This window comes from Ochotona princeps, chromosome 11 (genome assembly GCF_030435755.1).
Source record: "Ochotona princeps isolate mOchPri1 chromosome 11, mOchPri1.hap1, whole genome shotgun sequence".
NCBI classification, from domain to species: Eukaryota; Metazoa; Chordata; class Mammalia; order Lagomorpha; family Ochotonidae; genus Ochotona; species Ochotona princeps.
This window is the reverse complement of record NC_080842.1, coordinates 44,931,795-44,944,575: the sequence shown is the minus strand read 5'-3', so window position 1 is coordinate 44,944,575 and position 12,781 is coordinate 44,931,795. Positions and strand designations below refer to the sequence as shown.

Below are 12,781 nucleotides of genomic sequence, written 5' to 3'. Positions count from 1 at the left end.
GAAGACATGCAAACCATGCAAAGGGATGAACCAATGGAAACATGCTAATGCAGGGAGTGAACTGGCCACTACAGGATCTAGTGGATTCATGTGCCTCCCTGATAACTTCAGCTTTGAGTGGGAAGTCAAATGGGAAGAAGATGGATGTAGAAGAGATGAGTGGCCTCACAAGATTACATTTTAAAATATTCACTCTCATTGCTGTGGTAAAAAAAAAATCATCATAAATGGTGGAGGATGGAGGCGGGAGCTTTGGGTAAAAGCAAGTGCAGAAACAGGAAATCAGCCAAAAATGTTCTTATAATGCAAGTCACCACATGATATTTCAGATCATGCTGGGGAAGATGAAAAATCATCAGTATACAAACATGATTTGAAGATTCAACAGAATTTGTCAATCTGTCGGCTATATAGATGTTTTACCCACTGAATGATACCTACCTAATGCATATCATTAAACCAAAAGAATCATACTTCATTAATATTACTTTGTAATATTTGTTATTCATAATCCCCATAATCTATACTCATTATTACTGTATCGCTTGTAGGTACTATAATAATTATTTTCAAAGACTGACAGTATTTTATTTCTTCAATTAGTTTCTCTTTAATGAACAGCAGAAATGTTTACATGACAAGTTGTTTTTGAGACAATTCTGTTACAGCAACTGAGACAGTTACTCCTCATTCCACTGCATAGGGGTTACTCTGCCAACAGGGGATAGGTTCCATTCTATTCCCATCTGGGTGGTTAAGAAACCCCATGTAACAACACAAAAAGCAGCTCCACTGGCTAGCACAGCATTGCCATATTTCTCGTGAAAATCCAGGGAGCATTTCATATGGTTCTGCCTTGCCATAATTTGTTGAATGTTTCGAATCTTTAGCCCACTTAGAGCATTTTTGGCCAAAAGAAACATCATGATGTGATGGGCTTGCAGCTGCTTGCAGCTACTTGTTTTTCTTGTGGCAAAGAGACCTGGAAAAACAAACAAAAAGGGGGGTTAAGACATATGCTCCATATTCAATTTCTTGCTCTTTAAAGTTTGAGCATACTATGTGTCCAAAGAGTTAGTAATCAGGTATGTGAGCTTTATATAATGCTATCCAGGTTTCATTTTAACCCTCCTACTGTTAGCTATGTGGAACCAGGTAATCATTAACTTCTCTTTGCCTCACTGTTCTCACTGGAAAACAATGATAGTGCTTAGTCCAACTCATAGGCATGCAGTAGGCTTACAAGATAATCCAAAACAAAACAGCAAAGTAAGGAGCATGAAGTCAATGGCAACGTTTCTACTTACAAAAATTTTCCAATGGTTTGTTCTGCAGACTCCAAGCTTACAGTATGGAAAGAACGGTTGTTTACGTTCACACCCACCTTTTCCCAATAGAGAAACAACCTACCACACATCTACCATCAATGTTAACTTTGTCAACAGTAGAAGGACATTCAGCATCTTTGCTATTGTGGGAGACATAGCCAGTAAAATCTCCCCTGAAGGGGCCAGGAGCAATTGATATGGAGATGAATGAGCCTGAAACCTCCTGGTTCACAGGTTTAGGTAAAGGACCTGGTGGAGGACTGGGAGACTGTCCCTTGCTGTTGAGATGTAAATGGCTCAAGTTCCTCCTCCCTGGATGCCTACCAGACAACCTTCTTTTAAAAGTCTTATGCTCTAACTTTGGACCAGAAATGGTCTCCCCAACAAACTGTTCAACCCATCTGGACAATAAGTAGCTGGACTCTATGCTTGGTATATGTTTGCAAGGAAAGAATCTTGATGGAATTTGAACTATAATACTGCATCAAGGTGGAGGAATCCACCAGGGGGAGGGGCGTGGGGAGGGGTGGGGGGATTCCCAGAGCCTATGAAACTGTTACATAATGCATAATAATTAATAATAAAAAAAAGTCTTATGCTGATAATAAACCTTGGCTATTGACCACAAGTCAGTAGTCCACGCGTGTTATTTTTGTCTCTGTGCACCAAACTGTTCACTGCAGGACAGCAAACAGTCAACAACCACAGGGCACTCAGAAAAAGTCACACCTGCAGTTTTTCCTGCTCCCTTTTTTCCCCTTGCTTGACACCACTCCTATTCTGCCACCTTTCTATCTATAATAGCTTCCTGTTCCTATCTACAAACTGAATTCTACTTGCCTTAAAAAAAAAAAAAATCTCAGCCTAAAAGTTAGCACTTTTGTGACATAGTCTCAAAACTCCTATAGGGTGAATACAGCTGCCACACGTTTTTTAATCCTTCTTAGCAGCATTTAGTAGGAAGCATTGTCATTTTCTAAAAGCTACTTTTAAAGAAGTATGTATTCACAGCAAAACTGACCATAAAGGACAGAGATTCCTCATAACCTCTGACTCCACACATCCAACAGCTTCTCTAAATACTGCCAATATTCATTAGCATGGGATACACCAATGAGTCTACATGGGCACATTGTTATTCCATAAAGGAGACAGGTATTCCATAGATTCTGGTTCAGGCTGGATTATGCATAAGTCTACTATTACAGTATGATACAAAGTAGCTTAAATGTCTCTGCTGTAGATGTCAACAACCCAGGTGGCAGCTTAGCTCCCTGTGCCGTAATCCTGACTACTGAAACATTACTACTTTCTATGAACTTTCTGAACATCCTCCTCTATTATCAGCATTTACAGAACTGCATATAACTTAATATTTTTGAAAATTTGATTGTGAATGGAGGAGTAATACTGTATTACAACCATGGTGGCATCTAAACTCCACTCACTAAATATCAGTAACATTATTTTCCAGTTTGACACCATAAATATTCCCATCATTGCCAAATACCACCTGAGGAACAGGTCCTAGTTGAGAACCATCACCCTATACAGAGACAGGTATCTACTCTCATTTTCCACTATATATAACATCATATGGTTCAATACAGAATGAAAGTACCTTGCTAAGAAATTGTGTTATCCTACTCTCAGTAAAAGAATGTAAAAACTGTCCATTAATATTTTTGTTAATTAAAAACATTCAAAATGCATAGTAAAATAACCTAGATGAATAATTTATTCATTTGGATATCCGTACCTTCCATGTAAAATAACAAATGCTGAACTATTTTTTCTTATTCCAAACCTGCCTGTCCCAAAGAATTTCTGGATACTTTGCCACGAATACTTTCTGGTATCCATGTCAAATGTACCACAATTAGATATTCAGAGAAGCAGCCTGAGAATCTGTACCTCTGAGTTCCCAAGAGAGACTTATCATCAGATATGTATTACCCAGTGCCAATAGTCTACACCTTTCCAAAGGAAAAAAATCTACAAAAGACTACTTATTTTGTAGGCAACTGAAAAGGCACAGGGCTAATTGGATTCACTATCATCAGTGACCTGAAAGAGTTACAGGGACCCTTCAGGAGTAAGTCAAGAACAAAAACATCCAGCTGTATTGAAGGATACACTTTAAATACAGATGTATTTAAGGATACTGTATTTAAGCTAACAGTACTGGAACACTACTCAATTGCAAGACCCTCATCTCTGCCTGTTTTTATTTCTACTCTTTTCTTTACAGCTTCAAAATATCAATGTAAAAAAATAAAAAACAATAAAAAGGCTATCTTCAGAAACGAAAATGCACATAACCTGCAGTGTCTTCAATCCTTTTATGTGTCTGTCAGATGCAATGATGCTCAAGGAGGGATTAGGTATATAAAGGGCAAACTGTCTCCCATCAGGACTACTTAAGTTTTCAAGGTTTCATAAAAGGAAATATGAGAAGCTTGCACAAAGCAATGCTGCTGATGGAAATGTTGAACAATGGTTCCATTTTATACATAATGGCACTATCTCTTGAGTCACTGCATTGATGGACATTTCAGCCATTTGCTTAAGGCTCTGTTTTTTATATTACTTTATTATGCCTAAAAAGTTACATAAATCGATGCTAGCTGAACAAACAGAAATGCTGATTATAGTAGTTGAGTAGTCATGCTAGAGGGAACAGAGTGAACAAAGAACTCATGAGCTTATGTCTTTAAATATCAGAACAGAGTTATAAGGTATGCACTCTCCCTTACATTATTGCCATGGTCAAAGTACAAATGAAGAGCCCCTGTATTGCCCAATCAGAATACTCCCACTTAAAATACTGTAAGTATTCCAAGATGTCCACACTGGGAATGACAGCGTTCATTCAGGCAATTTATTTCTGGTACTTGATCAGATTAACCATGGTCACTCATTAAGTATCCATAATATTTTCTTGACTCACAGGAGTTCTTTCAACTATGCTCACATTCCTTTCTGACAGCCTTTTTTTGTAAGACACGAGTTTAAATAGCAATGGAGAGATCAAGGGTTTTTCTCCATGACACACTGCAAATTACTGGAGTGATTGTAATACCTCTTATTCTGTTACTCAACATCAAGCAGGTGCATTCCCACAAACTAGATTCCACGTTGTTTTTATATTACAGTGTATTTGAAAAAATTGAAATGGATAATTACATTATTTCAGACACTGCATTTAACTTTTATGAAGTTTAATGCTGTTTGCTCTAAAAATCCTATTAATGCCATTCCATAGCGTTTCTTCAAACTCATTTGGGAAAACAAAGGAACAGAAAACTTCTAGAACAAATTAAGTATTTTATCTATAAAATTACTTGGAGTCACTGAAAGACATTAACAGTGTGAGTGATATGCTTGAATCTCAACTGTAGTTTGGACACTACTCTTGTCTAGTTGCAGAAAAGAGTTTGCAGACGAATTCAATTGTGGACAACAGGATTAGTTGCATACCTACTGCAAAGTACCAATGAGAAGTAGCAAGGATTTGAAGATGTACAGTTCACATAAAGTTCTCAAAATGTGTTAGCTCCTTGGCGTATAACCATTACATTTCTGGGTCCACCTAGCCATCTCCCAGACAAAGCCACAATTCTGCACAGGCACTTTACAGACGCCAGGACCCTCTTCGCAGCCATGTAACCTTCAAGATTTCACATATAAACTGAATATAGGAATTTATTTCATTGCCTTTACAAGAAGGACACTCCACTGCAATGAACAGAATACATGATCTATTCATTTTTGCCAGATGAATACTATTTCAATTATAAAGCGACTTTATAACAGTATTTCCCCTAAGTAAGTTCCTTTTCATTAGTTCTATTCATTAGCTCTATTTTTAGTGGAAGTCACTTGAAAAAAGGCTCTAATGTTCTCTAAATTTTGGGAAACATGCAACTGCTTATGTATACATGGATTCTCTGAGAGAAAATGCAAATTTAGTTGAAGACACTGCACAGTTTTCCTTCTGAAACACTCTAAAGCATAAAGGTATTTTTCCAGAACACACTTAGGGTTACACCAAAGGATATCTCTGTGATCTCTCTGTTGTTACATCACTGAACTAATTTCCACTGGCTTAATGGTTCCAGAAAGCAATTCACAAACTAAATCACTTACTTGTGGGGACCTTTAATATGTGACTAAAGGAGAATAGGGCGTGTGGTAATCCCAGGGTATCTGAACACTCATAGATAGTAGCAATTAACTGTGGCCTTCATTATGTTATTCTAACTTCTGCAATCTTAATATCTGTGCAGATACTCCTTTCATCTCTACAGCCACTTTTGTGAATTGAATGTCCTATAAATAGAAAATTTCCATGACTCTGTATTGGCCATTAGTCTTGCGTAACGACCCCTCATTGTATAATTTGAAAATTTCATTTAAATACTGAATTTAAAATGTAGACAATATTCCTGCGCTTAAGTGTATCACTGACACAATTCAGGTAAAAGTAAAGGAAGCAGGGCCCAGAACGATTGCCTAGTGGCTAAAGTCCTCACCTTGCAAGCACCAGGATCCCATATGGCCGCTGATTCTAATCCTGGTGGCCCTGTTTCCCAGCCAGCTCCCTGCTTGTGGCCTGGGAAAGCAGTCAAGGATTGCCCAAAGCCTTGGGACTCTGCAGCTGTGTGGGCAACCTGGAAGATGCTTCAGCCTCCTGGCTTCAGATTGGTGCAGCTCTGGCTATTGCAGCCACTTGGGGAGTGAACCAATGGATCTTTCTTTCTGTTTCTCCTCCTCTCTGTGTATCTGACTTTCCAATAAAAATAAATAAATCCTTTAAAAAATAGCAAAGGAAGCATTACAATAGTTAATGTTTTAGATATTAAGATATTTTATTTTCAAAAATATGTGCCACTTTTTCCATTTTGCACGAAAGTATTTTCAATTGCTAACTAGAACTCAGGCTAGTATAAGTCCAGTTTGGAATATATTTTATTGAAATTCTACATTCAGAATGGAATATTACTTCAAAGTAATACTGTTCCCCTTACTGCTGAATCTCTAGATTTTTTTTTTCATTCCCAACCTACACTATCTATGTTCTACTAAATTCTGCTCAAAATACACCTGTAAATTCATTCTTTGTAAATCTTGCTATTGCCATTATCTGGAGAACCACAGAACACTTGCAGAGAAATTCCATTTGTAACAAGAGCACTTCTCAACTCTCAAGTGGGAACTGTGAGCATTTTGCAAGTCACTCACTGTCTCCAGTGTAATCTTTTCTGATTTTCACCTTCATAAAATCCGGAAAACTTTTTGAAAATTTTTAACAAGATGTTGGCCTTTCACTTTTTTTTCTTGCCATTTTGGGCTCATTATTTGGAAGTAAAAGTTTGGTTCAATAGGCTGACTTTGGTAAGCTGATTTTGCCCCCCTATATATGCCTCGGCAGAAATAATGACAGGATATTTCATCAAACCTTGAGGCACAGTGCTTGCTTTAGTGAAGTATTTCATTTCAGTTTTTTGTTTAAGTTCCTGAGGCAAGGATACAAAACAGAAAGCAAGATTGAAAAGAAGTTACCTATCTAAAAACATGTTGAGAGATAGTGAGAACACAGATTTTTGGCCTGAAATTCTAGTTTCCAATAAGGATCATAGTGTTAGAGTGCAAACTACATCTCAGGTGCCCTTTCCGTGAATAAATCCAAGAGTCTGAAATTTCATAGGCCAACTGGGAATTTATTATTTTATAATTTTTTAAATATTAATAAATGGAGGATTCCAGGATTCCCGGCCTTGGGGCTCGGGGCGGCTTGCAATTCCCCACAGTGTGGCGACTGTGGCGGGATGCCCCTGCAGGGCGGGATCCGATGCTGGGGACTCAGGCCAATGCCACTGCTGAAAGGCAGTGACTGAGTCCCTGGCTTTGGGCGGCTTGCACCAACTGGTGCCAGGCTCTGCCTGCTGGCCGCCCAGCAGCAAGCTCTGGGGTTCTTACGATATGAAATAGCTGCTAGGGACACCCATAAATAAGGCCAGCTTTAGTACAGGTGAAACATGAATTCTTGGTGATTACCAGTAACAGGGTCAAGAAACTTTAGGGCAAGAGTGGGACTGAGACCCGATGGTTTCCAGGGGAATGTCCAAAAGATCTATTTGGGCCAGACTGATTCACCAGCCAAATTAGGAATCCTGACATGGGTTGTTAGCATAGAGTATCACTGACTGCAACACACCAGTCCACACCAAAGCTGTGGATAGGGACCTGTTGGGCACGGCTAGGTACCATTACTTGACTGGATGGTAGAATAGTGGACTGGTCACATTTGGCAGGGTCAAGACACCAACCAGTACGCAAGAGAATTTAGTCCGGGGGTAAACTCTACGGGGGAAAGGTGGGCCCAATCCTATGGAAACATAATTCCTGCAGGTTAGCTCGCGAGATGGGGTGGCGATGGGCTAAGCTAGGAGTGACCATGGCACCTGCCATTACTTACGGATAAAGGAACCGATGGCAATCTGGCAGGTCAAGGCAGCACCACCCAAAGGTGCATCTTAAAATAGGATGTGGGTGGGCCGAGATGCAACCGGAAGGGGGCAGACTGGGTAGGGTCAAGCAATTTTCAACTCACAGAAAAGAACAGAAATCAGGAAATTAGAGTGGGTGAGGGTTGGTTGGGCATTGCCACATCAGATGGCAGAGGCTGGCACTGGGGGCCAATTCTGTTAAGTCAAATACCAGAACCACCTGGAAACTGCATAATCCAGAAGTTGGAGTGGCCTAGTAGAGAGACAGTGGGCACCTCCCTCATGGTTAACCACTTCCACTGGAGAGCATGAAAACCAGGACAGGGACAGGGACAGGGGTGGCTAGACAGAAAGCCACCTGACAGTATGTGTGGGGGCTGGATAGTAGGTTGGTTGGGTTGCACCAGGCTTCAATGCCCATTGACAAGTATGAGAGCTAAATGGAATGTGGGACAGAACCAACAATCCTGTGGTACATACGGGCATGCATGGGAACTAGGGAAGGGAGCAGGCCTGGTGGGGGTTATGGGGAGTTGCCCCAACTAGGCTGTAGCTCCCACTGGTTTGCATGAGGACCGAGTATGAAGTGGGAAGGATTGAGCTGGAACACAATACCCATTGGTTCAAGGATGACAGAGTTGGAAACAGAACTGATCCAGAAGAGACCGGTCACATTAGGCAGGGCCACTGACATTAACAAGCACGCTTGAGAACCATATGTGGGGGGGGGGGAGAATCTGTGGGTGAAGTGTGGGCCAAACCATATGGAACTTCTAACCCCATGAGTTAGTTCAAGAGATGGAGTGGTGATGGACTAAACTAGGTGTGACCAAGGAGCCTGCCATCAATCACAGATTAAAGAATCGACAACAGTCTGGACTGGTCAAGGCAGCAGCACCCAAATGTGCATCCTGAATAGGGTGTGGGGTGGGCCGGGCTGCAATGTTCACCAGCTCATGCAAGGCCAAAAGGAAGGCCAGACTGCCGGGCACTGGCCTAAAACCCAAGGGCATGTATGAGAACTAGGTCTGGGAGTGTATCTAGTAGAGGAACTTGGGAAACTACCCTGGTGGGCCATAGTTCCCACTGGTGAACACGTGGTCCAGGCCTGGGGGTCAGACAAGCTGGACAAAGTAGCTCCAATGGCTGGTCAATGTATGAAATGGCAATGGAATGGGCATACTGGGCAGAACTGAGCAAACCTTAGCCCATATGTAAAATTAGAAACCAGGATGGAGCACAAGACATGCCCAGCTAGGTTCTTGCACCTACTGGTATGCATGAGCCACGGACGCTAAACCACAGTGTCTAAGGCAGAGGTCAGGACAGGTGAGGGGCTGTGCCAAGCTGAGTCAGAGCAACCACTGGCATGCGTGCGATCTATGGCTGAGAACAGGCCTAGTTGGGGAGCTAAGGCGACACCCTAGCTGGGTGGAGGTGCCCACCAAGGGGCACAATGGCTGGAATGGGGGCTGCGTTCTGATCAGGAGAGAGTTGTAGTCTCCTTTGGTACAAGTGTGGACTGGATGTACCAGGCCAGGCCAGACTGCAATACCTTCTGGTATTCTGGAAGACCAGCGTAGATGTGGGACAGATTAGGCTGGGTCTCAACCCCTACTGAGCCATGTAGGAGCTGTATGGATGATCCATGGCTGGGCTGAAACATCCAACAGCAAGAACCAGATTGGGCTGAGGGCCAGTCAGGAAAAGCCACTGTTCCTACTAGGACAGGAGGTGAACTGAGTGGTGCTGGCTCATGGACCCACTGGTGTACACTAAATCTGGCATTCGGAGGGGTTCTGATGGAGGAGCCTGGGCAACTCCCCTGGTGGGACACAGACCCTGCTGGTAAGCGCAAGAAGCATGAAAGGAAACAGCCCAGAACAGGTAACGGTGGGAGTCCCACTGGCATACACTTGGCAAGGGTTGCAAGCAGACCAGGCTGAATCAGTTCATGTCATCCACTGGCTAATCCGGACGCCAGAACAGTGTGGGTCGGGCCAGGTTTGGTCACAACAAAAGCAGTACACAACACAGATGCCAAGGTGAGGTTGCCTGTGCCAGATGTGACTGCTGCACCCAACCAGCACACGTGAGAATCAGGAAGGGAGGGGCAGAGCCAGCAGGGGAATACGTGGTGGTTCCCTTGCTGGACAGCTAGCTACTCCAACTGGAGAGCATGAGCTGGGATGGGGGCAGACCAGACTAGGCAGGCTACTGAGCCTGTGCCCCTCATGTGGACCAGATCAGGGAAAAACCAGGCTGGGCTGATTATTCCTACTGGTGCAATCTACAATTAGAGTGGGTGAGGGCTGTTGGGGCTTAGCCACAGCATCAGCTGGCACTGGGGGCTAATTCTGTCAAGTTAAACCACAGAACCACCTGGAGAGTGCATAATCTGTGAGTGGGAGTGGCCTGGGAGGGAAATACAGGGCTCCTCCCTTTGGGTTATCACCCCCACGGAAGGGCACCAAAACTAGGACAGGGACTGGGGTGGCTAGACAGAGGCAGCCAACAAGATCCCTGTGGGCTGGATAGTTGAGCTGGTTAGATGGAACTAAGCTTTAAAACCCATTGACATGTACAATTGCCAAATGGGATGTGGGACAGACTAGACTGGTCTGTTGCACATACTGGCAAACTAGGGTAGGGAGTGGGCCTGGTGGGGGTTATTGTGGGTCACTCCGACTAGGCTGCAGCCCACACTGGTTTATGTGAGGGCCAAGTATGTGCTGGGCAGAACCAGGCTGGATTGCAGCACCCACTGGTTCCAGTGGAAGACAGGGCTGAAAACGGAACCAACCCAGCAGTTGCAACCACCAGCTGATCCAGGAAATGGACTGTGCCGGGCCCTGTACTTGCTAGTACATACAGGAATCTGGTCTGGGAACACCTCAGACAAAGTTTCTTTGGGGATCCCTCCAATCGAACTGCTGGACTCAGAATCCTAAACATCAAAAGACAGAGGACAGAACAAGTAAACCACCTCAGCTGTATGTTGGCAGCGAAAAACTGGGCAAATGGAGACTCTATGATGGACTATGTCAATCAGTGGATTCTTCAACGACCTCATCGTGCTTGGAGTAGCGAGATCGGCAGCAATTCATAACTGTTGAACTATCAAAACCACTTGAGAAAGATCCTCAGAGCATGCCCCACATCAGGGACCTGGGGTGGGTGGGAGACTGGGTGGGGCTTCTCCCTTAAAATCCCCTTTTACATCAGATATATGAAAGAAACAACACAGAAAATAAATACATAAATAAATATATTAATAAATGAAAATAATGCAATGTAACCATTTGAACATTTGTTAACTAGAAAATTGAGATTTCTATGCAAGTAACCCATAATCAACATGTTTAAAACACTTTTGAAAAAATCATCTAACCCAAAGCCCACATAACATTCCTGAATGTATAATAAAAGTCACTGCATACTTATACCCAAAGTATGCTATTGACACAGCATATTGTGATGAATGATTATTCACTGTCATCATCCAGTAGCTCAATAAAACCAAGACTCACTAATGCTGTCCAGGATTGCAAGAAAGTATCATGATGGTTGCTAGCCCAGGAAAAGATCAAATGCAAAATTTGAAATTTCAACAGACTACACATTACTTTTGCATCACTCTGATGTTAAAAATTCCAAGTCAAACATGTTAGAAATTGCCTGCATTGTCAAAAAAGATGTATAATGATATAACAAGTCAGAGAGATAAGCACTCATATTCTATGAATATTTTCTCCAAATAAATTAACCTAAACTTCAATTTTCATGGTCTCCCTATACATGGAAAAGAGGAGCCCAGGCCTGCCAAGGCAGGAAATGATCTCAAAGGAGTGTAGCTTCAGGAAAAGAGCAGACAATGGACAGGCCTCTTCAGAAAGATACTAACAAATTAGCATAATAAGGTTTTAAATTACTGATAGGAGAATAAAGTAAAAATGGTACAAATGGTTTTAAAATCAACAACTAATCTTGCCACAAGTATACAGATCAATCAGAGAGTTTGAAAACCCTCGATCTGAGAGTATTCCTTGCAGACATTTTTCACAGATGGAAGAGCAGATTTCTATCACAGGTGTCAGAGGAATCTCAGAATTAGATATATGAAGCAGTTCACAAAATAAAGAAGCACCAAACACACAGAGAGCCAGAAGAAATAAGAAAATTACGAGTATGTCAAATATCAGGATTATCTCAGAAAGAATACAATATATTTACCACATTCAAAAATATACTTAACATATTTAAAATATGCAGTAAGGAAACAAAAATACAAAGGATGACTACAAAAACTAGAAAACCAAATACATTTTCTAAGCACATAAGTAAAATCAGCGATAGACCAGTGCCTAAATCCTCGACCTGCAATTGCTGGGATCCCATATGGTGCCGGTCTGTGTCTCGACTGCTCCACTTCCATTCAGATCCCTGCCTGTGCCTGGGAAAGCAGTCGAGGACGGCTCAAAGCCTTGGGACCCTGCAGCCACGTGGGAGATCCAGGAGAAGCTCCTGTCTCCTGGCTTCAGTTCGGCTCAGCGTCCAGTCACTGCAGCTGCTTCGGAAATAAACCAATGCACTTTCAGCAACCATTCTGTTTGTCTCTCCTCTGCAAATCTGACTTTCCAATAATGGCATATTAGTCATAGCGAAAGAATGAATATGATACTAAATTGGAAAAAAAATGAGTCAAAGACCTTTTAGAAACAGAAAAAAGAAAAAGGTTTTTAAAGTATCCAGGTTACAAGAAGATAACTCATAACGTTAGATTTAACAAATTTTACCTTCAAATCAGGACTATTAGGGATTACTCGCTCTTCTGAACCTTAAAACAACTCTGGTCTTTAATTGCTCAGTCACTTGAGCTGTCCACAAATCAAATACAGGAAAACACCTTGGAAGGTAGATGAGATACTTACACAGCTACCT

At 42.1% G+C, this 12,781-nt stretch overlaps 1 protein-coding gene across 2 annotated transcripts in view; it reads right to left on the bottom strand.

Annotated features, from left to right (window-relative positions):
• Window positions 1-562: 562 nt before the first annotated feature.
• Window positions 563-12,781, bottom strand: part of LOC101535821 (cytochrome c oxidase subunit 7B2, mitochondrial) — a 42,377-nt gene continuing 30,158 nt past the window's right edge. For both annotated transcript variants that reach the window (XM_058670145.1, XM_058670144.1), the window contains one exon: window positions 563-982. In XM_058670145.1, the coding sequence (XP_058526128.1) occupies window positions 681-926 (246 nt within the window). In that variant the 5' untranslated portion in view covers window positions 927-982 and the 3' untranslated portion in view covers window positions 563-680. The remainder of the gene's footprint in view (window positions 983-12,781) is intronic.